Source organism: Populus nigra, chromosome 12 (assembly GCF_951802175.1).
Source record: "Populus nigra chromosome 12, ddPopNigr1.1, whole genome shotgun sequence".
Taxonomy (NCBI): domain Eukaryota; kingdom Viridiplantae; phylum Streptophyta; class Magnoliopsida; order Malpighiales; family Salicaceae; genus Populus; species Populus nigra.
Window position 1 is genome coordinate 14,026,642 of NC_084863.1, and position 27,632 is coordinate 14,054,273.

Below are 27,632 nucleotides of genomic sequence, written 5' to 3' on the forward strand. Positions count from 1 at the left end.
TTTTATTAAAAAAATAATTAAATCAAAATATTTTTTTTAAAAAAACTGAAACCGGTTTAAATCAACCGGTTTCGGTTCGGTTTTTTAGAACAAAAACCAGTTCAAACCGGGTTTTTTGGTTTTGGCTTGATTTGGCTTGGTTTTTTCGGTTTTGGTTCGATTCGGTTTTTCAATTTCAGACTTATAAAACCGAAACCGAACCGGTTGGTTTTTTTTAAAATTTTAATCAGTTTAATCGGTTTTTTAACGGTTCGGTTTTTTCGGTTATTTTTTTTCCGGTTTTCTCGGTTTAATCGGTTTTTCGGTTTTTTCGCTCATCCCAAATGTAATCATATTTCTCTCGTTTATAATTGGTTTAAATAAAGATGGGTTAAATTTAATTTTTTTATTTATAATTATTTTTTATATTTATAAATTGTTTTGATATTAAAAATAAATTTTATTTTAAAAAATATTATTATAATATATTTCTAATAAAAAATATTTTAAAAAATAATTATTACCGTATCACACCCTTAATGTGATGTGCTGTTGAAAACAAACTTAACTATATAGATTACATAATTTTCAACATTTTTATATTAGTTTTTCAAAGAAAATGGAAAATTCTGTTTTTTTATAAATAAAAAAATATCTCTGACGTTTCTCTTTTGTCGTTTTCAAGGTTTTAATATTTTTTTTTAAAAAAAAAACCCTTGGCTAAAATGTTTTATAGATAAAAAGAAGAAGAAAAAGGGAGAAGTAATCTTCTTTGGAGGCTTCTCCCATACATACAAAGCCACCAAACGGACCCACTCTCCATGCCTCCATTTTTTAATATTTTATTATTGGCCCCACGATCAGATCTAGGAACTCTCTTCCAGACAGTGTCTCTGACCGTGACCGTTGGATGGATAAAAGTCAAACAAAACGCCGGTTTTTTTAAATTCAAACGAAAGTTTTCGAAACACGGTTACGACTCAGTGGACCCTCTAGATATTTCCACGTCGTCATCATGTGGGACCTCAATTTGATTACATGATGGGTGGTTGAGATTTCATGGGTTTCACACTGATGGTTCCGATGAAAGTTCATCTTTCACATGGCAAGTGGGTGTCGTAGAATACAAGGCAAACCTTAATTATACATTCAAAGTATTTTTAAATATTGGAGCATAATTAAATTATTTAACAACACATGTTATGTGAACCACAGATATTAAAATATAAAATCCCAAATTTATCAAAAAAAATATTAATTACAGTTTATTTACATATAATTCTCTTGCATATAAAAAGCTTCCTTTTATTTCATCTTTCGAAGAGAATCATTAAAGAGAACAAATAATTAATAGTTTTATTGATATATTTAATGGTACAATTGCACAAAATATACTTTAGATGTATAATTAAGATTATCCCAATAATTTGGTGATAATTTAAAATTCATCCTAAAACAAATTTAAAAATAAAAGGTTATCTTAGAAAAAAAATCACTAATTAGTAATTTCAAGTTTATTATCTATCAAGAATTAATATGATCATCATAATATCCATATATATTTTTTTTTTTGCATAAATGAGTCTCCGAGATGGTAGCTTCTACTTTTAAATACATTTCAAGAGCATGTTTCATTTGAAAAAAATATAAAATTAATTTTTTTATAGTTTTTTTAATAAAAAAATTATTTAAATATATTTTCAAGTGAAAAAATATTTTTAAAATGCACCATGTATCACAATATTAAACACAATCTAGATGTAAATAAATTTAGTGATCATCGATCTCGAATCATAATGTTGAACACAATCTAAATATAAATAAATCAAGTGATCATCGATGTTGAGAAAAACTAGATTATATGAAAAAATTATCATGAATACACACACACAAACACACTAAACACAATCTAGATGTAAATAAATCTAGTAATTATCGATGTCGAACCACGATACTAAATATAATCTAAATATAAATAAATCTGGTGATTATTGATTACGAGAAAGGCTAGACTACATGATTTTATATATATATATATATATATCTTGGTGGAGCAGAAAGCAATGATGCTGAGCACAAGAACAGGAGTATTCTTCTTTGAATAAATAACTTGTTAAGAACACAAAGCGATGCCCACAAGTCAAGAAATGGCATGGAAAGTGGACAGGAAAAGATGCATAGAATCATGAATTGAACTTTAATTCAAACTTCAAAGCATAAAGATGAACATGGGCTCACATGTTTTCCTCGAATTTTCAGCTTAAATCCCCTCCTGTGATTCTCTCGATGCCTATCCACCCCATAGTCTAGCTGGAGTTCAGATTCCAGGAGAGTAATTTACTCTGAATGTAACAATCCAACATGATCTTATTTACTTTAATTTCTTTACACGAAAGCTGTTTTTCTTTAAATATTATTTAGTGGAATATCTAATGAATTCTTAACAACAATCCCTTTTCATTAAAGAATAATTAAATAAATTAAAATACACTAGAGCTGGAATCCACTTTACTAAAAGAAATTGCTAAGTGTGGAAGTGATGTTTAGGATTGTGGTAGCTTTTGCTTTTAAAATACTTGAAAAATATTAAATTAATAGTTTTTTTTATGTTTTGTTGATTGTTTTGATGTAATGATGTTAAAAATAAATAAAAAACTAAAATAATATTTTAATGTATTTTTAAATAAAAAATACTTTATAAAAATTTCTATGCACCACAACACTAAACACATCTACCATGAATATTTGTGAATTTGGATAGACCTAGTACAAAACTATCCTAGCTCTATTGTAATTTTTTTGATCTAATGGGCTTCAAACTTTTTTTTTTCTTGAGATTTTCGTTGTTCTTATCTAGTCTGTTTGTTTTTATATTTTAAAAATATTTTTTTAAAAAATTAAAATATTTTTTATTTATTTTAAAATATGTTTTTGTGTTTTTATGTTATTTTAATATATTAATATTAAAAATAATTTTAAAAATAAAAAATATTATTTTAATATATATATTTAAATAAAATATATTTTAAAAAACAACAATTACAGCGCTGTGACACAGTTATACTGCTGAAAGTAGCTTCACCTATCCAACTGCCATGGTCTGCCCCTCCCTCACAGGAGTCAGTCACCATTACAAGATGGTCGGCTAAAGTTAGCCAGAATTGGATGGCCAACTTTCCTAATCAAGCACCGAAACTTCGATCAACAACTCCCACTTCCTCTGAGACACAAACCCACTAACATTTTCATATAAATTGTATATTCACTTCCCCAAAAGAGCAAACACAGAGATGGATAAGTTGTTGTCATGCTTTCTTGGGATTTCATCGCTAATGTTGTTCGTGTTGCTGCAAGATGGATATGCCCAAGACACCTCGTGCCTAAACCAGCTCGTTCCTTGCCTCGGTTACCTTAATGGAACAAAAGATGTGCCAGATACTTGTTGTGATCCTCTCAAGACTGTGATCAAATCAAACCCAAAATGTCTGTGTAACTTGGCGAGCAATCAAGGCAGTAATCAAGCTGAGCAAGCTGGGATCAATGTGACTGAGGCCCAAGAATTGCCTGGAAGATGTGGACTGCATGTCAATCCACTCTCCTGCCTTACTGGTGTGCATTCCATTCCCACTCCATTCATTCTGTTCTTATTGAATTAAATATTTCATGCTAATAGATGATCCAATGTCAATGTGTATCAGGCAGCAATAATTCTCCCAATTCCAAGAACTCAGTTGATAATTCTGCAAGCATTTTCTTGTTGCCTTCTTGGAGCTTGATTGTGGCCACAACTCTGTCCTTCACTTCTCAGTTTTTGTGATCCCAGACAACAGAATACATACTTCAGTCCTAAGTGTTCAAGGAAAGGAAATGTTCAAGCAGAGAGTTCAGTTTTAACATGGAGCTCTTGCCTTCTTTCATACATTTATAATTTACTTCTTATATTTTACAAATTTTTCAGTTTTGAAGAAACGATACAACCCTGTTTAATTCTTCTTCTTCTTCTTTGAATAGCCCTGAACAGATTTCAAAGCCTTCTTTTATAGTATTTAAGATTGAAATGGAATGTGAGAACCAATACTCTCAAGGTTTAAAAATTCAGAACTCATCTGTAACAATGCGAGTTCTGCAAACCCTAATTCCTTCTAACAATTAGACCTCCATTTTAACAACCTGGAAGTTAAAAACTGTTAACTATCTTATTGTCATTGCTGCAAGATGGCTACATTAAGATTGGTGAGACTTGGTAAACAAGTTGTTTTACTTGAGATCCTTCATGGAAAGAAAAGAAAGAAAAATTGAGCCCACTTGAGTTATCAGCTTCCATTAGGGGAGGAGGAAGAAATAAGAAAATCTTAGTGGCAATTTAAAAAATGGTAAGCCGGGTTTGAGTAGAAAATGCTAAAACACAAAGCCGATCTATTTATATATTGCATGGATTGACTTGATATCATACTGGATTTGATAACCTGCTTTAAAACCCTAATTAACTAGACATCAGCAATCAGCTTCCAGATGGGTTAAAATCTAGGCCATGTTCGTTTTTTCCGAAATTCATTTTCCGGGAAACCACTTTCCAAACTTTCCTGTGTTTGTTTGCCATTAGGAAAGTTGGTCAACGGAAAATATTTTCCGGTCAACGGAAAACACTTTCTGGTCAACGGAAAACACTTTCCAGTCAAAGAAAAATTTGGTTTGATTTCTAGGAAAGTGTTTTCCCTTTTGGCTGTGTTTGTTTTCCGGAAAGTGGTTTCCGGGAAACCACTTTCCAAACTTTCTTGTGTTTGTTTGCTATTGGAAAAGTTGGTCAACGGAAAACACTTTCCAGTCAAAGAAAAATTTGGCTTGGTTTTCAGGAAAGTGTTTTCCTGAAAAATTTGGGCGGAAAACACTTTCCAGAAGTTGTGAAAAATTTAGAAATGTCATTATTTGCTAATTATATCAAATTTAATCCTCAAACTTTTGATTGTTATATATAATTTGTTTTGAATATTTATTTTTTAATTTCATCTCTTAAAATTTAATTTTTATATTAATTTTGGTCCTTATTTTTATAATTGCTATTTGCTTTTTTCTTATCATTTTTTTATTGAAATTTTTTATCTATCAAATTTGGTCCTCATTCTTTTGATTTTTACTTATTTTATTTGAAATAATTTATAAAATGTTAATTATTATTATTTTAATTTCTTCACCTTTCATTTTTTTTAATTTTTTAGATTTGATCTCTATTATTTTGATTATTATTTATTTTATTTGAGATAATTTATGAAATTATATTTTTTTTTCAATTTCATTCTCATTCAACTTTTTAATTTGTAAGATTTGTTCCTCATTATTTTAATAAACTTGAAAAAATAAAATATTAATAAGTTATTTTCCAGCTCATTTTCCATAACATAACCAAACACTGGAAAGTGTTTTCCAACTTATTTTTTATTATACTACCAAACATCGGAAAATACTTTCCCGGAATTCACTTTCCCCGGAATTCACTTTCCAAAAGGAAACTACTTTCCTGCAAACAAACGGGGCCCTAATCATTTTTTGAAACCGACAAAACTTTGATGGCGCCATGTTAGAAAGGGATTAGCTTGGAAATGCTCCATTTAGCCATTTCAATAATTAAGTTCACATGGGATGCGACTGGATTTCGGTGTCCATTCATTGAAGGAGGAGTTTTTCTATAGAATAATTTCTCAACAACCATGCCTCGTCAACTTTGTTTCAATTTTTAATAAAAACTCTAACAATGCTGTTTTGAACAATTCTTTTTTGGTAAGAAAATAAACGATGTAACTTTTATTGAATCTCACTCGAGTTTAACCATTCCAAACAAGTCATGATTTAACTTGCTAAATTATTCAAATTTGATTAAGTTAGTTAATAAAAACCGACCTCGGTCAATGAATCATCAACCGCAAAGCCAAACCCACTGATAAGTATGCTTTAAGTCATGCCCGAAATGATAGAGGAGGTAGCAAAGTCCGATACTAACACCTAGGAGGCGAGGGATTGTGGATCTGTCATGTTGAAAACTCTTTCTGGAAATGAAAGTTAGGACAACGATCCCACTTGCCCCGACCTATTAAATCCATTTGCATCTTGGAACTAGAACAACTGGAGAACGAATTCAACAAGTTGAAATATGATTGGACTTTTGGACCATGCCCAACTTGAACTGGGCCTGACTTTGGGCATCAGACATCTTTTGCCTTTTTTTAGGGTCACAAATGATTAATTACTTCAAATATTTGTCAGTTAAAGACAAAGAAAGCGTCCATTAAAGGAAGTTGGACGGATATCATATAAAACCAGGGAGATAAAAGAGTAAAGCAACAGAAAAGAAGAAGCATCTAACCCCTGAATCAAGGGAAGAGAAAGAGGAAAGATTTGAAAGAAACAAAGAGGAAAGATTTGAAAGAAACAAAAAAGGGAGTGAGAGGATTCGTGCTAAGAAACCCAAATTACTCATAGTTTCATGATAGTTAAAAGGCTCACAGTGAAATTGGATCTCCCTTACTAAAAACCAGAGGGAAAGGTCCAACACACATGCAATAAGAACTGCTAACATACAACATCATAGATACATGAAGACTCAATAACCATATACACAGTACTGGAGAACACCGTGCATTGTAACTGCCTTTATTCAATTGAAGACAAGCATAACTGTCACTGCAATTAAGGTTTCGAACATGGATTAGTGGTGGCTTCAACCAGACCATCCTCCCCTCTGAGAACCCCCAGATGAATGCACTTTCAACCTATCCAGCACAGAATTAAAATCCACAGGCTCACCACCCTCCTCCATCCTCTGAATCACGCTGACAACATGATCACCTCGGAAACCCATGTTTACCAATTTCTCAATCAAGTCGTTGTAGAAATTGTTGCGCACAAAGTGTGAAGGGCTTGAATGGCGGGGCAGCATACCTGCACCTGCAGCTGGCTGAGGAGGGTATACACCCTGGGGGAAGTGAGGTTGTTGAGATGCATGGTGTGTTCTCCCAGTTTCACCATCATAGATCATGTATGCACTTACTGGGGGCAGGCCTGGATGAGATCCAGCAGTTGCATATACATCACTGGGTTGTGCTCCAAAATTGCCCTTAATTTGCTGAGGTGGAGGTTGCTGTGGAACTGCTGCTCTTCCAGCTCCATATCCATATGGCACCGTGTCAGCACGACTAGACATGGGTTGAGGTACACCTGAATATGAAACTTGCATGGGCATGCTGTTAGGTAGAGTCTCTGGTGGAGAGGGATTTGTTGGCTGACCAGCTGGAGGGTAGGGAGTGTAAACTGTGGTGGATGGAGGCTTGATCTGGGGCTGCATGGAGGGCTGTTGAGGTGGTTGTAGTTGCAAATGTAACTGCTGGGGCCACTGTTGCTGGTACTGAGGAAATTGTTGGCCTTGTGGTGTCTGGTTTACTTGTGGCTGTGCTGGTGCCACCCTAGAGACATCTTGCATTTGGGGTGTTCGGTACTGAGGATCAGAAGTTAGATATTGATTCTGAGGGTGTTGGGTTGGAGCTGCTTGAGTTGGTAAAGGGGCAGGAGACAAATAATAAGATTGCTGTTGTGCCACATTCTGAGGTGGGGCTTGAGAGAGTGGAGGCACAGGTGGGGCCTGTTGCTGTGGTGCTACCTGGTGAGGCAGAGCAAGAGCCAATTGCTGGTTACGTATTTCAGATGTATTGTCAGTTGTTTTGGGATCAGAGGCAGCTGGTGCAACTTTTTCCTCGCTAGATTGGGAATGGCTTGATGAAGAGGGTTCCTTCTGTGCAAGCTGAAGCTTGTATAATTCTTTCTGAGTCTCAGCGAGTTCTTGCTTGTCCCTTAGAATCTGGACAGACCTGTGCACCTGCAGCAAACACCATAAAACAAGCCATACTGTAGTATCATACGACCAGAAAAAGATGAAATGCTTGAAGATCAAGATATGTTGTCAGCAAAAAAAGAAGTGATAAACTTATTAGTAATTGCATTTTAATAGTTTGATAGTTTAAAAATGAAGCAGGATTGCCTTCCCACAGAAACCCATAATTCTTTTCCGCTGGGGCTCCAGAAAGTACAATCAGAAAACAAATAATTACCCTAATATCACATTATTACTAATATCACTCATATGCATTTATTTAGCCTCCCTAAATTTATCAAAGTACCACTATCACTCAAATAAGCATTTTAGCCAGTCAGGATGTTTTACTCGACCCAAAAGTTGAAAACCTGGTAACCACATGCACTCCCATGTGTCATCCAATGACCAAGGGAAATAAGCAAAGGTAAAACACAGTTCCTTTGGACAAAATTACTAGTTAGCAAACCATGACATTGAAAATACTGATTAAAAGCAATCTAATCACCTCTTGAATGTGCTTCTCGAGAGATTTAAGTTTTAAATCTGCCTCCTCATTGTCACGAACAAAATCTGATCGCATTTCTCCAATTGATTTATCAAGGTTGTAGCAACACAATTCCAACTGGGACAGCCGTGAACTGATACCCTCAAGAAAACGCATGATGTTGTCAGTTTGTTTTTTCATGCTTTTCTCAACAACAGAGACCACATCTTGATTGAAAGAATCCTCTGGCTGGCTATAGGAAGTAGCAGGAAACATTGATGACCTTGTCATTCTACTTTTGTGAAAATCCTGCTTGAAGTAGAAAATTGCAGTTCCTCATATAAGTGAATGTGATAATAATTCTGCTTATACTGAACAGCTATAAAAAATGCATTCCAGGTTAAGCATTCAAGTTGAGTAGAAAGTAAGAAACTACTGAAAAGATCTAAGAAAAATGATCTGAATTAGACTCTTTCAATTCTCGAACTAGGACTTCTCAAAGCATGTACACGGAAAATATCAATTGGGTGCTTTCTTAGTAAACAAAGTACCAAAAGAAAAAAGAAAGAAAGAAAGAACAGCTATCTAGTGGCAAGTAGTTCCGTGGTGTGCAAACAAGCTTTTCAGCAAAACTTTTAAAGCGCAGCCAGTTATCATCATCAGTTCACCACAATATTTAAATTTGCAGAAAAAAGAGCTGTAAGATCTAAATGCTTTGCTTTCCAAATGGCACTTCTCTGTTATCCAACCCTACCAGCAATGTAGAGTGCAATGATCGTTTGTAACGGCACTTGTTTGTTTTCCAAATTTGATATTTTGAAGAAATGAATTGCCAAGTAAGCACAATCAAACATTCCTAATCTTTTTTCCCTCATGATTTTTTTGCATTTAAAAAGCAGTCAGACTAACATGTCATTCTAAAACACATTTTTTTCCTCCAAAGAAACTTTAAGATGTGTGGTTCTGAGGCATCAGGATCTCCTTGCACTCACCTAGCATTGCAATAAAGCAAGCATGAGACTATGCAGCTAAATATTGAGGCCCCAAACTTCTCTCATTTTCTAATAAAAAATCCATTACATTGGCTAAAAATAGTATCCTCGCACATCATCTTATTCCATCTAAACCTCAACACTTATCTTAAGAAATGATAAATCGACGAAATTTAACCAAAACTCGATCGACTTTCATATTCTAATTTGAAAACAAGGAAAACCAAATTCAAACAAACCCAAAAGGCCTACGATTTTTTCAACAAAAACTGTAAATTATTATATTCACCTTTTGCTTGCCATATAACAAAAACAGAAAAATAGTTAAAGAAAGAAGTCAACAACCATCAAAACTTTCACTAAAAAAATTACGGATTCTACTGGCAAAAACCAAAAAAAAAATAAAAAAATTCACCATTAATCATCCCAAGATTAGTTAGAAAAATCCATAACCAAATCCAAAAATCTAAAACCCTAAAAAGGGTCACAGAAATTTCAACATTTACAGCTAAAACAGCAAAAAATAAATTGAAACTTCCATTTAAAATCAAGAATCCACCTCATAGTAAAAAAAACACACAAGAAATACCTAACCGAACCCAAAAAAAAGTTCAAAACCCTAAATCCCCAAATTCCAAAGAAGCTAAGCACAGATTTCAATAATCACACCTGACCCAACAAAAAGATCAAAGCTTTACCAAACCAAAACAGTTACCTTGCTCGAATTGGACCCTATAACAGTATCTGAATGAGACAGGTTAGAGCAATCTTGATTGTTGGTACCATAATCTTCATAAGAGCAGAGAATGTCATCAGACCCAAAATCGAATCCTTTTGAACCCGAGTTAGTCCGACCCGATGACCCAGATGCCATTTTGGGAAGTGGGAAGTTGAAATTATCGAGATTGAGGAGCAAGGTAAAGAGATGAGTATTTAAGGGTTTCTTTGGAGAGAGGATTTTGGGGGGTTTTGAAGAGGATAATACAGAGAAAGTTCAGGGTCGCTTGGCTTGTTTTCTAAGGAAGGTTCTGTTTTCTTATTAATTTATATAAAGGTGTGAGAAACGTTTTTATATGGAGGATAAGGTGCTATGACCTAGCTAGAAGATTCTTCCTTTTGTTTTAGTCCACCAACTACAAATCCTTACATTTATATCACGATTTCTTCATTCCGGGTCGGGTCGGGTCGGGTTTTACATTAACTATTTTATATTTATATATTTATTTAAATATATACTTCATTCTTTATTTTTTTTAGATTTATTCAAACAAATAACAGTTTAATTTGAAATGATTGATCTGGTTATTAAAAAGACATGCTTCATTTCTTAATTTTCTTGATTCACTATTTAAGATTAACATATAGAAAATCATAATAGTTGTAGAATACACTTCAAGGTTAAAAAATAAATTTAAACAAAATAAATTTTTAATTTTCATAAAAGAATCACATTCTCAAACAATATCTAAACATTATTTAAAATAAATTAATTGAAACATAAGTTCACTAGATAATATCTCTTATCATCGAATAAATACATTATAATCGTTTGGAAATGCGGTCTATCTGTATTTCTAAAAAAATTAAATTTTATTTGCTAAAAATTAATTTTTTTATATTTTCGAATCGTTTTGATTTGCTGATCTCAAAAATAATTTTTAAAAATAAAAAAATATATCATTTTAATATATTTCCAAATAAAAAATATTTTATACCACAATGGTAACTACAATCCGGAAATAGGTAGAATATCAATGACCTTCCTCTCCACCTTCCCGGAAGGAAGAAAGAATGGAAGGGCATGCTTCTCTTTTTCTAATTTTCTTCTTCATTTTCAATTTCTTAGCCAATTAGGTTTTGAGGAAAGGAAGGGCATCACGCAACTTTGACCAAGGATCAAGCAAATGTGAAGTTAAATCATGTTTCTTACCTAGAAAGATTGTAATAAAACCTAACTAATTAACAGTGTTATGTATTTTTTTCTTGAAAATATATTAAAATATTTTTTATATTATCATATTAAAATTATAAAAAAGTTATTATTATTATTATTTAGTTTAATGTGGGTGTTCGGGTCAGTTTGCGCGCACCTCGACTAATCTCACGGGCCCTGAAGTTAATGACCATGTAAGCTTTCAATGGCCATCATATGAGCAACCACATGACTCGAATCTGAAACCATAGAGGGAGCAAATCTCTTGGTACCAAACATATTAATTTTAATATGCTTATATGTCTAGATGTGTATGCATATAAGGAACAAAACCTACGACGCAAGGTTTATTATTTGTTCTTTTTACAAAAAAAAATTATTTTTATTTTATTTTATTATTGGTGCTTCATTGATGGGTTTTCCAATCCAATCTTGGTAAGTAAGGGACTTGATTGCAAAGTTAGCCATGATTGGATGATGAAATTGCAAGAAGCATTAGTTTGGGGACCATAAAGGATGTCTAAAGGAACAATAAAAATTAATTTTTAAAATATTTTTTATTTAAAAATATATTAAATAATACGTGCCGAGCACCGCTCAATGGTCAAGTTTATGCTTGCAGGAGACTGATCGGTAGCTGGCCTGTTGTTTTACATTTAGCGAATCGGTCCTCGTATTTGCATGGAATTTCTGTTGGCGTGTGGGGTGGGAGATGCTGCCAAGATGGACACGTGTATGGACGAGCGTTGGAGAGAAGACACGGTCTGGAGAAACAAAAACTGTAGTGTACACGGGTCACCACAGAACACGATCAGTGGTGGTGACGTGCACGCCATGATTCACGCTGTTAACGGATCGAGCGTGGTTCGTTTTGGAGTGTTGATGACGGGATGGCCCAGTTAATTTGATGTTGACTAAAGCTTTTGAAAGTCAAAGGGACAATATATTAACCATATAAAACCGACCTAGGTTAAAAAAAAACGTGACAAAGCTTTAAAGTAAAGTTGTCATAAGTGGTTAATTAACTAAAGCTAAATCAGAATATTGCTCACTCATACCCTTTTGCAATTTTGCACCGTTCACTTAATAGTAGTTTAATGGTGTCTTTATGACTCTTAGAAAAAATTAATCCAATCTTTTTACGAGGCGCATCGATCGTTAAATCTCTGACTAGGATACACTTATTTTTTATTTTTTATTTTTTAAGCATGATAAAATGATCAAATCATCTTTAATGTCTAGACTTATGATGTTGGCAAAAAAAGGATATTAAAGTCTTTTTATGTTTAAAAAAAAACCGAATCAAGCATCTAGGGGGTCTTTTGGTCCTTTCTTCACTTTTTTTTTGTGTTATGGCAAGTTTCATGAAGGGCAATGTAGTTTTTTTTTGTATATATTCAATATTATTTAAATGAAAAAAAGTGAAGACGTGTGTGGCACAAACGTCCGTACACTTCAGATAGCTCGTATAATGCCTCCCTCTAGTAGTCAAAAGTATCGTTCCGTTGTGTCATTAAATAGCTTAAGCTCCTTGCCTCTTTTCATAATGATAATTGAATGAGCTGAGTACTTAGATAGTGTTTGATATTGCGGTAACGATAATTTTCCAGAGTATTTTTCACTTAGAAATACATTAAAATATATTTTTTAATTTTTAAAATTTATTTTTAATACCAGCATATCAAAATGATCAAAAAACACTAAACATTAATTTAAAATAAAAAAATAATTTTTTTTTGTAAAGCATAACCGCATTGTGTAAACGAACACACCCTTAGACAAGGTAGGTAGAATGATGGGGTTTTGCTTCGTGCATCTTTTCTCATTATTATAACCAATAATTTTGCTTTAAAAATTTTCCTCTTCAAGTTCAAGTGAAATTGGAACATATAATGGACAAAACTTTGAGAATAGTGGTCGGGAAGAGAAGACAGGTCAAAGGATGAATGAAAAATTAAAAAAAAGATGTATAAAGTGATTGGGATTATCCACTACTTATGGCGATGAAGTACCTTTATTTTATCTGGAGAGTTGAGAGTGCCCTGAGTAGGTAATACCTCCATCTCTATAGTGGGGAAGAAGCCCTAAGCTCATTTTGCAAGAGAAAATGATGACACCTTGACCCTCTTCTGGCATGGTGATAATCCTAGGAGGGCATGGGAATTGCTCCCTTCTGCCCACAACTGAGCTTTGCAATCCATGATCATGGGAATCACTCCTGCAATGTGGAGGAGGAAGTGGATTTTGATTTCAAGTTTGAGCCATGTCCTTGCAATCAATAAAAATCAATCGTTGAGGAGTGGAATTCATCGACCAATCTTGGACTAAATTCTGGTCCATTCCAGAACTAGAATTTTTATGCCAAGTAATTGCCTATCTTCAAGGCTTTCTAATCTTTTAAAGATGCCGTGAAAGAAATTCCTGTAATAGAAAGAACAAGGATGCAATCCGATATAAATAAATAAATTGAAGGGTTGTTTTAAAGTGTCATGCGTGCAAATTAACGAGGAAAAATAAAAAAAAGATGAAAAAGGATCGTGAATGTTAAATCAAAGAACTTCTGACAACATGTACCGACCAAGGATGGAGGGGCTGCTAAGAAAATTCAGTTGCCTTGGAAGTTGTCATTGGCCAGGGCTGAGTATTTTTGGTTTGGTTTGGTTTTGGATTAAAATAAATAATTAAATCAAAATAATTTTTGTTAAGTTTTTGAACTGAATTAAACAAAAAACTTGTTCAAACTAATATTTTTGTTTTGTTTTGTTTTTTCTCCTTTCAAACTAATTCGTTTCGATTCGCTAGCTTGGAAATACAGGAAATGACACACTTTTTATACAAGTTGCTCATAAATTTCAAAAAGAGGTTTGCTTTTAGTAACTCAATCCTTCTCAACAAGACCTGCTTTGATGCTCATCAACATCTTATCGTGGAAAGCATACACAATGCTATAAATTGAGTTCCTTAACACATCAACCATGACACAAGTTTTTGCATGTAGAGGACTACCTTGTTATTTTATTTAATAGTAACTAGCCCACCAACTGTTGGGGTTGCACGCTTGTCTTCTTCCCCAGGAAAGCTTTAATAGCAAGCAGGCTAGAGGCAAGTGTTGAGAGAACAACAACATTGCTACAGTGAATTGTGAACCCCAAATCCGTCCTCCTCATGTGACCATTAAGTCAAGGAGGCAATTGCCTTTGATTAGAGGATGAAGAAGTACGAAGCTTAACATTTATGGAGCATATAGGAAAATAGAAGAGAAGAGAGACGCATAGAGCTAAGAGAGGGGGCAACTGATTTTGTCTTAGGGAATATTGATTTAGGTTCAGGGTTAACTTGTTTTTTTTTTTTTTTTAAATGCTAGCTTGGTTGAACAAGTTCGGTTTGGTTTGGTTCAATCGATTTCAGATTTTGAAAATTGAAATTGAACTGAATCGAAATTTTTTTACAATTTTTTAATTGATTCATTTAATTTTTTTTTTCTCGATTCAGTTTTTTAATTATTTTTTAATTTAATCAATTTTTTGGATTTTTTATAACTCTTAATTGAACCGATTGGCGACCCTGCAAGCGCAACTCAAAGACCGCCCCCCCCCCCCTAAAAAAAAAAAAAATAACAGTATTTATTATCTATTAAAATATCAATTTTCCTCTGAAATCTACCTACCTGATTATAACAAGAGAGAAGGATTGAACTTCCGGTCTCTGTTGCGTCTATCCAAGTTATGTCTTGACGACTTCTCTTTGGATGTGTTGAATAAATGTTCAGTTGAGGGCAAAGAGTTTATAGTTTTGAAAGCAAAGTGATGGTAGAAGAAAACAACACAGTAATTTATTAAAAGAAAAAGAAAATCCTTCGTGCTTGGGCTACCAGCTATAAAAAAACCCAATTCCCATATAAAGTTCTTTCATTTTCAAGGCCTTGTGGTGAAGCTTTGTGTATTAAATTATTGTCTGGGCCATGAAAGGTTTTTCTTGACTGATAATCTATCATCCATCTTTTTTTCTTATAAATATTCTTATTTCATCTTCAGAATGCCGATCGATCTTATATCATCTGCATATGTTGAGAATCTTCTTTGAAGAACAATCCAAGACTAGTGATATGCAGAATAACTTCTGCAGAATCAATTCATGGCATGTTCCTTGTTAGAACTATGTCATTTAAACAGGGAAACATCTAGTTTCATGTAGTTTAAAGAAATATCATTTCATTTGAAAACCATATATGGGCTTGAGAAGCTGAATTCAAAGAGGAAATTGGAGTTATAAATGGCATTTCAGTAGCCATGACATTGATCAGCAAGAAAGTTCTGTAAGATGTAAGATCAGCTAGAATATTGTCTTCCCTTCTTCTGATACCACTTGATAGACACAAACGTCTCCTTGAATCTTGGCAAATGGCCATTGTTAGGCATTTTATTTGTGATATAGCTTCCCTTAAAGGACGAGGAAAGCATTTTGATCAATACAATTCTGAAAAAGCATCTACTAAGGCAAAATTTTTTAAATGGGCATCCTACAAACCATACAATGAAAATGCAAAGGACTGGCGATGATTTCAGGAACTAAATCCCAGGACTTGATAGCCTACAAGGCGTTTTCCCAAGAAGAGAATTTAGGAAAGTGTAAATAGAGTAGAGCAGCAGAATTATGTAAGTTATGATTGCAATGAAACCTGCAACTAATGCTCCTGTTACTTGGTTGCAGTACTTGGTGACTTGGCCACAGACAGGTAGCCAACCTGCACTAGAATTCCCTTTCTTGCCTACCTGAGCAACCGCCAAGGCCGCCGAAATGCTTGAAATGAGCAGCATGGTAAAAACCTACTTGAAAAAAAAAAGAGAAAAAACGAAGAACAATTATGAGTAAGGTTATCAAAGGTTTCCTGCATTCTGCTGTGCCTGAAATCGCTTTGTAATATTTGCTCTGGAGTTCGATATTGAACTGAAGCAATCAAGTTAATGAAACAAATCAAATCTTTGTGCTGCATATTACCAAATCCAAGACCAGAACTAATCTCCATAGCGGACTCTCTGAAGCGATAAACAGAGCAAGAAAACCATAGACAGTAACAATTGCATTTGCTATCACAAAATACCTGCAGAAACCCTTTTCAGTAACCAATACAAAGGTGCAAGAGCAAAAAAACTATAGAAGCAAACAGACCCTTTTCAGTAACTATAAACGAACTTACTTGAAGGCTGGTGTGTCGGAGTATTTTGCTTCATATGACAGTGCAAAGAATGAACCTTTCTCATGGCTTGTAGCCATGATAATTACCGCTGCAAGTGTAGCACCAAAGGTAATAAGCCTTAGCAGGAGGCTGAGTAGCCTCTTGGGTTTGACCATTGATGATAACCTGAAAGTTTGAGTGCACTAAAAGTATTGAAAGTTGTGATTGTAGACAAGGTTGGAATATAAAACAGAACTGTTGGAGGCAGATGAGAAAATATGTTTCTTTATAGGGTTGTTGCCTAAGAAGGCAGGTATGGAGGGTGGTGGTGACAGGTGCACTAGTTCAGGTCCTTGCTTGTGCATTGTTAGTTGAATTTCTCATCTGTCACCAGCACCGTCCAGTTAGAGTTTTTCTACCTTTTCTGCTATGCAGGCTTTTTAGGGTAAGCAACCTATGGCTCATGGGGTTAGTGTTTCTTGATGCAGATGAATATCACATAGCCTATGGCTATGATTAAAGGAGGAAGAAAGTATCCACATTGTATTATGTAATCTATCACTTATTAAATGATTTATGTATGAACATGATGCGCGTAATTCACTTATTCAGGAACATGCCAACCTAGACCTTGGATCATAGTAAAAAATAGAGAATTTTGAAAAATTCGGAAGAACTACGCCGAGGAGCCATTGAGCAATGAAAAAAGCACGGGGCCACTTACAAAAAATGGAAATAGAAGCGGATCAATTTCGAGTGAACAAATGCTATGAGATAGAAAATTATAAAAACAAAACCATTCATTTTGAACAACAAAATCAAGTTCGACAACGAGTTTTCCATGGGGCCTTACAAGGAGTCCCAGAAAATTTAAATAATTATTTCCAGTTATATTTAGTTATATTTATTGGAGTTGTTTTTTAAAGTATTTTTTTATATTAATAATATTTTTTTTATTTTTTAAAAATTATTTTTAAAATAAAAACATTAATATAATTTATAAACATCAAAAATATATTCCTTTCAAAAAATAATAATTCTTTTAAAAAGCATTCCCAAACAGTAAAATCAAAACCCTTCACACAGCAACCACACAGACAAGAGAAGAGGATGGCTGCACTCTCTTTCTCTCTTACTTCTCCTTCAAAAACCCCAAAATTCTCTCCTTCAAAAACCCCGACAACAAAATCAACAATCCTAAACCTCCTCCCTTACAAACTGCTCAATCTCAACAAGTTCTCTACAATCTCAAAACCCAACTCCTTCTCTCTGACCGTTACAAAACCCTCAAAAAACCCGAAACCCAAATCCCATTTTCAACCAATAAGGTCTCTTTTTACTGGCATAGTTGAAGAAATGGGAAAAGTTCAAAAATTGGGAGATACCAAAGATGGTGGCGTTGATCTTAAAATAGCGGCAAAAACAGTGCTTGAAGGTGTAAATTTAGGTGACAGTATTGCAGTTAATGGGACTTGCTTAACTGTCACTGATTTCACCAATCAAGATTTCACTGTGGGGTTATCTCCTGAAACTTTGAGAAAAACTTCTCTAATTGAGTTGAAGACTGGATCTTTGGTTAATTTGGAGAGGGCAGTCCAGCCTATTAGTAGGATGGGAGGGCATTTTGTGCAGGGTCACGTGGATGGCACGGGTGTGATTGTAGAGAAGGTGCCAGAAGGTGACTCGCTGTGGATCAAAGTGAAAACAGAAAAGGGGTTGTTGAAATATATTGTGCCAAAGGGGTTTATTGCAGTGGATGGGGCTAGTTTGACAGTTGGTGATGTTTTTGAGGAAGAGGGATGCTTTAATTTTATGCTGGTGTCTTATACACAGCAGAAAGTTGTTGTTCCTTTGAAGGAAGTTGGACAGAAGGTGAATTTGGAGGTGGATATTTTGGGGAAGTATGTCGAGAGGTTGCTTAGTAGTCGTTGCTGATTCCTTCAAGAGTTCTTCGTCATACAAAAAGGAGGTAATGGGCGTGGTTTTGTTGTTTTGAATTTGGTTTTTATTTTTTATTGTTTTGTGTTTTAACTTCACTGAAATGAAATTTGAATAAAGATGATGGATTTTTGTGTTGATGTTTGATGTTATTTTAAATGATTTATGATATTTGTGGATTTTTCTCTATGAATGTTAACGCGGTTATATTTATTTGTGTGTTTTTGCATTAGAATTGCCTGGTTTTGTGTATCAAGTAGGAGATATCAAGTGGGAATATGATTTTGATAGGAACTTGGTATAGAGTGGAGTTGTGTGTGTTTTTGAAAAGTTGTCCTGATGATCTAGAATGCATGAAAAAAAAAATTATAGATTGGTCTTTCTTGTTGTTTTAACCAGAGAAGAATAAATCTGCAGAAATCCTGTTCTTCATTTCATACTTAGTAGCATTTTGGAGAATATAGTTTGCAGGATTGCGTTCTTGGCCTTTACTGGCTGAGCAAGAGTGTCTTCAGATTAAGTTTTAATTTTTATCTATCTAGTTTGTGGAAATTGCAATTCTGAACACTCCAACATTTTTATTGTGAAACAATGATGTTAGCAACAATCAAACTTTGTTTCTTCTCTTTCCATACTTTTATTTTCAACTCAAGAACCTTTATAGATAATGAAAAAGGAGTAGATGATTTAGGGCACCATGGGACTATTAAATTGAGAGCTGTACTGCTTTAAAAGTTAAAGGAATCAAGTGGGAAAGGTTTGGAATAAAGCCCTAGAAGTCTAGAAGGATGACCATGAGGAAATTAATTAAAAGCTGAATGTGTTCAAATTAACCCCTAGGAAAAATTAGTAAGGTTTGCCAGTCAGCCTAGAGTGGCTGCGTAGTAGCCTTGTGGATGGCCAAGTCAAATATTATCTATGACCTAATTTCAGTTTCAGATTTAACACCTTTGGTTTTGTTTTGTTTTGTTTCTTTTCTTTTCTTTTCTTTTCTTTTCTTTTGAAAAGAAAAACTATCTCGACTGGAAATGCTTAATGGTTTCAGGTCTTTGCTTTTTCAATTGGTTGATTTTCTTATTTTTTTCCTCCATTTGTAAAATCATCAAGCTGACTACAATTGTGGCGACGTCACTGCTGTTGAAATCAGTAGTGTAACAGATTTGCTACTGAAAATATTACTTTTGTAAGAGATGTATTACTGCCATTCAAACTAGGAGTGTGCAACAGGGTTTTTGAAGTTCTTTGGTGTTAAACAGTGAGCACCCTATATGGAGGCTTATCATAATCAATAAGCTGTCTTTATTTCCCTCTTCAATAATAGGTAATTTTATAATTTACGTTAAATTTTATTGTTTCCCCAAAAAGAGAGAGTGGTGTGATAATTCTCATAGCATCTTAGAAATTTGAGTGATGGTGTGCTAGAGCTCATTTGAATGATGGGATTTGAAGTTTGTCATTGCCACTCAGTAGAGGGGATGTCGCAGATCAAGCTGTTTGTTATCTTTGCTCATGCAGTGAGGAGACCTGCTACCATTTGCATTACTGTGTCTTGGCAAGGGCGTTTTGGCAGTATTTGATCCTCTCTACTGCTAATGCAGTGTTTGCTTTATACAAGGGGCAATGGTTTGCCTCTAATGTCAAGGGATGGTGTGCTAGAGCTCATTTGAGTGACCGGATTTGAAGTTTTTCGTTGCCACTTTGTAGGAGTTTTAGTGTAGATATTGCTCTTTGGGAAATTAAGAGATTTGTGGGGGAGGTCAAAATGGCTCAGAGGTGGCGGCGGCATCCACTCTTAGACCTCAGAAAGAAGTGAGGCTTGTTTGCTGGAGGCTGGAGGCCACCTAATCATGATTTACTGCATGATTCTGGTGGTACCTGGCTTGGAGAATTTGTATTTCAGTTAGTCATCAGCTATCGTTGCAGAAATGTGGGCTGTCATAACATGTTTGGAGGGGGCTCGAGATGGGGGTTTTAAGCAGCTGCATTCACAGATTGATTCTGCTGTCACTGTCGAGATGTTGCAGGACGAAGTTTGTGCTTCTATTCCCTAGCTACTTTGTTTTGTAAGGCAGTGGAGCTTCTTAAGCAAAATTGAGCCATCAAAACTTGATATGCCTTGATAGGGTAACCGCAAAACCTACCTGTGAATCATCCTTGAAAAAGACCTAGAAACATAGACCCAAACCTGTAAAAAAGGAGAGCATCAGCGCATCAAAAGATTATATGCGCAGCACGACAACAACTGAGAAAAATGCAAGTTAAATTCCAAGTGCCCTAGTCAACCGGCCGAAAAGAAAGAATGCTTAGTGCAGGAGGAGTGGACAGTGATCAAATGAAAAATGGGTCACCAAGGAAAAAGCAGAAAGCACATGATCTAGCTGCAGTTCCAAGCAAAAACCGCAGAAGTCCCCGAAGAGCCAAAGCAGAGATAAAGCATTCGAGTAACATCCACTTTCTTTACGTCACCGTGGCTCCAAAAGCAACCCCTTCAACAACTGCAATGGTTTTGAAGTTCTTTAGTGTTAAAAAGTTTTTTAACTTATTTTTGCAATTTATTAGTAAAATATATAAGGAAATTAAAATAACTAAACCAATCTACACTAATTATTTTTTCACTTTTTTTTTTAATCTTTTGAACAAAGTAGCTTAGCTAAGATTCACAAATTCTGAAAAAGAGGAAGAAATTGTAGCATGATAAAGTTGTAGGATCCAATTTTCCATTTTAAGCAATGAGCATAGGCCATGGAGACAAGGTGTACAAAAGAAGAATTGGGATTCTCAAATGTTTCTTTAAATATAAATTGTCGAATTCAAATTGAGTGATTGTCATTTAATGTATAATAAAAATGAAAATAATTTAATTTTTTTATCATTTAATTTCTATTACATAATTCAAGTTATTGATTTCAAGATAAGATTTATAATGATGATTGAAATATTATTAGCAATTTTAAAAAATATATATATGAAAGTAACTAAGATAGTGTTTGACACAATTCTGTTTATATTTTTAGATGCTTTTTATAAATATTTTTTGTTTTAAAAAATATTAAATTATTTTTTTTAGTGTTTTCAAATGATTTTAATGTATTGATATTAAAAATAAAAAGAATTAATATATTTTTAAATAAAAATATATTTTAAAAACTAATTTTCATTATAATTTTAAACACCAAGAAAACATCCTAATCCAAGCAAAATTCATGTAAAGAAGAAACAATCAAATCAAGGGCTTGAAGAGAGATTTTGGTAAAAATTTATTTTTAATATCTACATGTTAAAAATAATAAAAAAATTAATTTAAAATATTTTAAAAAAATACTAACAAAAAAAAATTGAAACTCAATTCTAAATATCTATATCACTAACTAATAATAAATTACTCAACCACATGTCAAAATTTATGATAACAAAATCAAGCAAATCATGAAACGAGATTGGTTGCTAAGGCATCCAACGATGACCATTTAATTTGAACTCTAATATCAAATTGAATTGATTGGAATCATCAAATGAATTTATTATATATATATATATATATAATTTTGTTATTTAATACATGTATATAAACCTCAAATATTTATATTACTCTTTTATTTATATTAAATAATAAATAGAACTCACATGTGGTGCAGTCTTTGTCTATTTTGGAGGAATGAAGTTGTTTGTTTTTTGTGTTTGAAAAGTATTTTTTAAAAATTTAAAGTATTTTTATTTTTTTATATCAAAATTATTTTTTTAATATTTTCGGATCATTTTAATATACTAATATTAAAAATAAAATTTTAAAAAATAAAAAAAATTATTTTAAAATATTTTAAAATAAAATATATTTTAAAAAATAATTATTAATATAACAAAAATAAAAATAAAAACGAGCTTGAAAAACATGGCAACTACAGCCGCTTTACAAAATAGAATCTAAATATTTAAATGAATGACCAAAACCCTTAAGAAACGAATATTCGAATTTTCTTATACAAAGAATAACAGTGGATAGAAAATAAATATAATAAGAAGCTGACCAGTAGAAATCCATGGCCATCCTTAGAAGGCATCCCTCTGTTTGGATAGCATTTTTATTTATGCTGGTGTCAGGTGGCCGGCGGAAAGGTTGGCTGTTGACTTGGTTATGGACGGCCGACTACTTGATTAGAAGACATGACATCTGAGTTCATGCGGGCCCAAGACAGCGTCAAAAGCCGAAAACATGGAGGATGAGAACAGTTTAGAGACGGCGGATCTTGTCTCTGCTCAACGTCACCTCCCAGGCTGCCTTCAAAGTCCCAAGCTGACCTTGTCATGTTCTCCATTGTCGGCACTGGTATTTCCTGAATTAGCTTGACTTTGAGACCGTGTGATCGATCAAGCTGCGTAGTCCAGAGACCATCTCATGTAAGACAAATTAAAAGAAGCAAGAATTCTCCTCTCTGGACATGCCTTCTGGACGAGGTCACTAGGGTTTGTTCTTCCTGACCTTTTCGAGTAAAAATTTTATTTTTTTTAAATTAAGAGAGTCTTTTTCTAAGAAATTGAATGATGAAAGAACTTTATTTAATGTAAAAAAATCATCTCAATCTAATAATTTAAGTTGTTAGGTGAGTTCTCACGATATGATTTATATTATTCTTTAATATACCTTCTCAGATGAAAATCTTTTCAGTTTGAAACTTGCACAGACTTATATTATATTTTGTTTAATTTTTATTATATAAATAAAAATGATGAGATTCAAACTCGTGATTGCTTGGTGATCAAGACTTTGATATGTGTATTATATCAAAAAATCATTTTAATTTAATTACTTAAACGGTTAAATAACATTTCAAATTATAATTTATATTATTTTTTAATATTGTAATTAACATAATACCTGGGCCAAGATCAACCTCGTTTCTTGAGAAAAAACTACTAACAATATGTTAAAAGTACTTGAAACTTCGTTACGTAAGAGGGGATGATTCTTTTTAGTGTAAGGGGAAGGAAGGCACACAAATAAAAGAAAAATAATTTAGATGAATTTCCAAAGGGTTGCGTTGGTGCAACAACTCTTCTTTAGCTTACCCAACAAGTATTTCTTTGTTAAGGTGTCATTAGGTATTTTATAGAATACATTCGTTTCTTATGACAATGTCTATGACTTTGTTTCCATGCCAAGTGATAAGTAACCCATGTAAGAACTCAATGGTAGGACATTCAAAAAGTATTATCCTAGTTGAAATAAGTTTAAACACATAATAAATTTTAACATTGAAAAGATTATTTTAAAAGGAAACGAGATACTCATATTATGTAAGCAAATAAAAATCTCGTCTTCTAACCGATATAATTAAGATAATGATACCATAATAATTCTCTAAACGAGAGTTTTCAATAATACGACATAGCTGGTATTTTCACAAACAACATCAATAATAATATATGTTCAAATCTATACACAATAAATGATTATATCACTATTTTACATTAGCTATAAAATAAAAGTTTTAGTCGTTTATATAACACGAGAATCTCTTCTCTCTCCAAGATATATCTTTTAAGGAACAAAACTCCCTACATAACCAAACTCTTATTAATTAGGATAAATAGCTCTTAGAGGGTCATGAATATGGTCACACTTCATCAAATTTGCAATGTTTTCAAGTATTTTATACCCGTATTTCAATTTACTTGTATATTCAATTTGTTTATATATATATATTGAGCGAGAGAGAGTGGTTGGTATCTCATGCTATTATGGCAAAGATCACGCGGGCCTAAAAATTCATTTCAATACATATAGTAAATATATAAGCTATGAATATATATAGTAATTAATTCATTCATGGGGTTGTCCTGCTCACAGCATCCATCACATGTGATTTGGCATGGTTATGTTTTGCTCTGTCGGCTCCAACTTTATTTGGTGCCCACTAAATTATTGTGAATTAGCTTTGACATTGATTAAGTTTATAATTAAACTTTACTCTAATTTCCTGTCATTTCAAATGGTTGATCATATGCGGTTGACTAGAAAGATTATTCAACTTTTGATTTCAACTTTGAGATAAATTTGGATATTTTATTGGCTGATCTATGCATTTGTTGAGCTTTTTGGAAGATGGAATCACACTGCGCATATATGCTCTAGGTGGTGAGATTTTGTTGAATTTTTTATTTATTAACATGAGTATTCGAGCAAGTTTGCATGTATCTTGATTAATTTTACAGACCCTGAAGTTAATGACCATGTAATCCTCCAGTGATCATCATATTAGCAACTATACGGCTCGAACCTGAGACCACAGAGGAAACAAACCCGTTGATACCAAGCTCTTACCATTAGACTACTTTCTATATAATTAATTTTTATTGAATTTTATTTTGTGAAGTGATAAGTATTACATGATGGTTCATTGTTGGTGATTTAAAATTGTTTGAATAAAATTATATGGTAAATAAATTTTTCATCAATATGATACTCCATATATATATATATAAATATTATGAAAACTAATTTAAAAATCTCACTTTTTATTCGTTTATTAATGTTATTATATTTATGATACCTTCGAAGAATAAGTGTGAAGATGAAATAGCATAGTGTTAATTGAATTAGCTAAAATATTATTTTAATAACTTAGTTGATAAAAATTTTACTAACTTAATTGATCATTAAAAAATTAAAATAATTAATAAAAAATAATTAGTTTGATGAACCCAACAACTCGTAAAATAATATAATAATAATTTATTGACTTTTTTTAAAAGTCGTTATAGTGGTGGACCAAAAACAGTTGGTACGACACGTGTCATATGGTCGTGTGAGCAAGAAGAACCGCAGGAATAGAAAAATCATGAGCTCATGTATCATGCCACCATAATACATTAGCAAAATGACAATACTACCCTTCAACAAACCCCTGAATTGTTTGTATTTTTTAACTTCATTTTGTTTTTGTTTTATTCTGACAGAAAATGCTGTGTTTGGCTTCACATTGCGAGGCTTTAGTTAGTTAACTTGAAGCAGAAGCATTTTTGTCTGTAAGAATTGTTTTTAAAAATATTTTTTATTTAAAAATATATTATAATAAAAATTAAAAATTAAAAATCGATATCACAACTTCCAAACAAAAACCATTTAATAATATCTTCCTTCTCTGCCAGCTCATGCATTTCCAAAACCTATTGAGTGGTTACTCCTGTACAGTCTCTCTTGTTCAACAACTTTGGGATGCTTGCGTGGGCCAGTGTCGTCCATACACGTGTCGACAAGCTATTGAGTAGCTAAGTGAAAAAATCAGCGTATCAGAGAGGACTAACTCCCGAACAAGTCGTCTCGCAAAAATCAACTTCGGCATGCCGCGAAAAAAACCTTTCTTCATTTTTGTTATTACATAACTGCCCTCCTTCCATTTCATCAGATTCTAGAAGAAAAATTCGCCTTTTTACCGGACTACCCTTCCCTTTCTTATAATATTAATTATTTATTATCCGGACTCATGGGGAAAAGTTTAGAAATAAGATATTTGCTTCTGTATAATTTCAATCGAGCTCTATAATTATGAATATGATAATTATTAGAAGTTTATATAATTATTAATTTTAAAATTCATAAAATTATTTGAGATACACGTAAACTCGTCCAAATATTTATATTAAAAATAATTATTTAATATTCATCATTAATGAGTTCCAATCAAATCATTAAAATTCCTCTAATATATGAGAGTAATATATGAGAGGCTTCTTATAACTTTTTAATTGAATTTAATCCAGAAGTATTAATAAAATTTAATTTATTAGAGGATGGTGTTGGGTGTCAATATCTTTGATTTGAAAGTGATTAACTAACACGGTGCATGCATAGCAAGATCTTATTTTATGGAATGTTATTGCATAATTTTCGTACTTACAATATTTCATATATAGATTACTGGGCCCTAATTTGATATTAGTAATTATTGAAATGCACTAACTTCATTAATCTATAACTATATTAATAATATCTAAATGCTAAGAAGGAATCATTATTCCCCCCACGTAAAATACTGTGAATTACAACAATAATCTATAATGCATTTTTTTTTTGCTAACTTTCTCCTTTATTTCTTTTTTTTTTCAAATTGTTTTTTCAAAATTACTTTTTTTCAACTTTCCTATTTTTTCATTTCTTTTTTATTTTTTTTCAAAATTATTTTTTTATTTTACTTTTTAAATATTGACCTGGTTAAAATTTTTGCTTTGTAATTTTTTTTAAAAATACGGTGGATTACTGCGATATTTTTCCACATAGTTTTTTTTATTTTATTTTTTATTTTTCAAAACTATATTTGTCGATTTTTTTTAATATGGAGCTAATTGAGAATTTATTTCTGTAATATGTTTTTTAAAATATTGGTGATTGCTACAATGTTTCTCCGCATGGTTTTTTTTAATGATTTTCTCCGAAATTATCTTTTATTTTATTTTATTTTTTAATATTAAACTCGTTAAAAATTACAGTTATAATATGTGAGGAAAACACTGTAACTTTCCTCGAAAATTACTGTTGATTGCTACAGTGTTTTTTCCCACATGGTTTTTTTCCTGTTTTTGTTATGTTTTTCCCTGAAATTATCTTTGTCAATTTTACTTTTTAAATATTAAGCTGATTAAGAATTGCAATTACAAGTAAATACAAGTTTTTCCTCACAAAACACTATGGATTGATACAGTTTTTTCTCACATAGTTTTTTTCCAGTTTCTTTTGTGTTTTCTTTTTTTGTAATATTTTTTTTCAAAATTATTTTTGTTGATTTTATTTTTTTTAATATTGAGTTAGTTAGAATTTAACTTTGTAATAAAGCTTAATCATATAGGAAAAGCATTGTAACTTTGCTCATAAAACATTGTGGATTGCTACAGTGTCTCTCTGCATGATTTTTTTTGTTATAATTTTTTTCAAATTATCTTTTTCAATTTTATTTTATTAATATTGAGTTGTTTGTAAATTATAATTACAAGTTATTAGAAATAAGGCTAAATCATGTGGGGAAATATTGTAGCTTTCATCACAAAACACTGTGAATTGCTACAGTGTTTCCAACATGATTTTTTTTTTGTGTTTGTTTTGTTTTTTTTCTAAAATTATCTCCGTCGTTTTTTTTAATATTGAGCTGATTAAGAATTTAGTTTTGTAATTTTTTTTCTTTAAAACACTGTGAATTGTTGTTGTGTATTTTTTTATGATTTTTTTCAAAATTATCTTTGTCGATTTTTTTTTAATATTGAGTTGGTTAAGAATTATA

At 32.6% G+C, this 27,632-nt stretch overlaps 4 protein-coding genes across 5 annotated transcripts; 2 read left to right on the top strand and 2 right to left on the bottom strand.

Annotated features, from left to right (window-relative positions):
* The first annotated feature begins 3,081 nt into the window (after positions 1–3,081).
* LOC133670192 (non-specific lipid transfer protein GPI-anchored 30) lies at positions 3,082–3,971 on the top strand. The gene is made up of 2 exons (XM_062090697.1): positions 3,082–3,588; positions 3,678–3,971. Exons 1-2 carry the CDS (start codon positions 3,270–3,272, stop codon positions 3,794–3,796), a joined length of 438 nt encoding a protein of 145 aa, XP_061946681.1. The 5' UTR covers positions 3,082–3,269; the 3' UTR covers positions 3,797–3,971.
* Positions 3,972–6,427: 2,456 nt separating this feature from the next.
* On the bottom strand, positions 6,428–10,358 carry LOC133669624 (uncharacterized). 2 transcript variants are annotated; one of them, XM_062089834.1, is made up of 3 exons: positions 10,032–10,358; positions 8,346–8,636; positions 6,428–7,843 (listed from the first exon to the last, which is right to left on the bottom strand). In XM_062089834.1, exons 1-3 carry the CDS (start codon positions 10,188–10,190, stop codon positions 6,692–6,694), a joined length of 1,602 nt encoding a protein of 533 aa, XP_061945818.1. In that variant the 5' UTR covers positions 10,191–10,358; the 3' UTR covers positions 6,428–6,691. The 2 variants fall into 2 exon arrangements, with proteins under 2 accessions (XP_061945818.1, XP_061945819.1); XM_062089835.1 differs by having other exon boundaries at positions 8,346–8,633; positions 10,032–10,357.
* A 5,284-nt stretch (positions 10,359–15,642) lies between these two features.
* LOC133668903 (CASP-like protein 1C3) lies at positions 15,643–16,832 on the bottom strand. The gene is made up of 3 exons (XM_062088907.1): positions 16,447–16,832; positions 16,248–16,350; positions 15,643–16,075 (listed from the first exon to the last, which is right to left on the bottom strand). The coding sequence occupies exons 1-3, from the start codon at positions 16,599–16,601 to the stop codon at positions 15,818–15,820; spliced, it is 516 nt and encodes a 171-aa protein (XP_061944891.1). The 5' UTR covers positions 16,602–16,832; the 3' UTR covers positions 15,643–15,817.
* Positions 16,833–17,481: 649 nt separating this feature from the next.
* On the top strand, positions 17,482–18,503 carry LOC133670103 (riboflavin synthase-like). Its single transcript, XM_062090562.1, has one exon. The coding sequence runs from the start codon at positions 17,536–17,538 to the stop codon at positions 18,358–18,360; it is 825 nt and encodes a 274-aa protein (XP_061946546.1). The 5' UTR covers positions 17,482–17,535; the 3' UTR covers positions 18,361–18,503.
* Positions 18,504–27,632: the final 9,129 nt, after the last annotated feature.

Bases quoted from the DNA above. Each gene is read 5' to 3' on its own strand.
- LOC133670192 (XM_062090697.1), top strand. From the start codon at position 3,270: ATGGATAAGTTGTTGTCATGCTTTCTTGGGATTTCATCGCTAATGTTG. The intron at 3,589-3,677 runs GTGTGCATTCCA...AATGTGTATCAG, and splicing joins TCCACTCTCCTGCCTTACTG to GCAGCAATAATTCTCCCAAT.
- LOC133669624 (XM_062089834.1), bottom strand. From the start codon at position 10,190: ATGGCATCTGGGTCATCGGGTCGGACTAACTCGGGTTCAAAAGGATTC. The intron at 8,637-10,031 runs GTAACTGTTTTG...TTCTACTTCAAG, and splicing joins TAGGGTCCAATTCGAGCAAG to CAGGATTTTCACAAAAGTAG. The intron at 7,844-8,345 runs GTGATTAGATTG...TGTTTGCTGCAG, and splicing joins TCGAGAAGCACATTCAAGAG to GTGCACAGGTCTGTCCAGAT.
- LOC133668903 (XM_062088907.1), bottom strand. From the start codon at position 16,601: ATGGTCAAACCCAAGAGGCTACTCAGCCTCCTGCTAAGGCTTATTACC. The intron at 16,351-16,446 runs GTAAGTTCGTTT...GGGTTTCTGCAG, and splicing joins TCCGACACACCAGCCTTCAA to GTATTTTGTGATAGCAAATG. The intron at 16,076-16,247 runs GTAATATGCAGC...TTTTTCAAGTAG, and splicing joins TAGTTCTGGTCTTGGATTTG to GTTTTTACCATGCTGCTCAT.
- LOC133670103 (XM_062090562.1), top strand. From the start codon at position 17,536: ATGGCTGCACTCTCTTTCTCTCTTACTTCTCCTTCAAAAACCCCAAAA.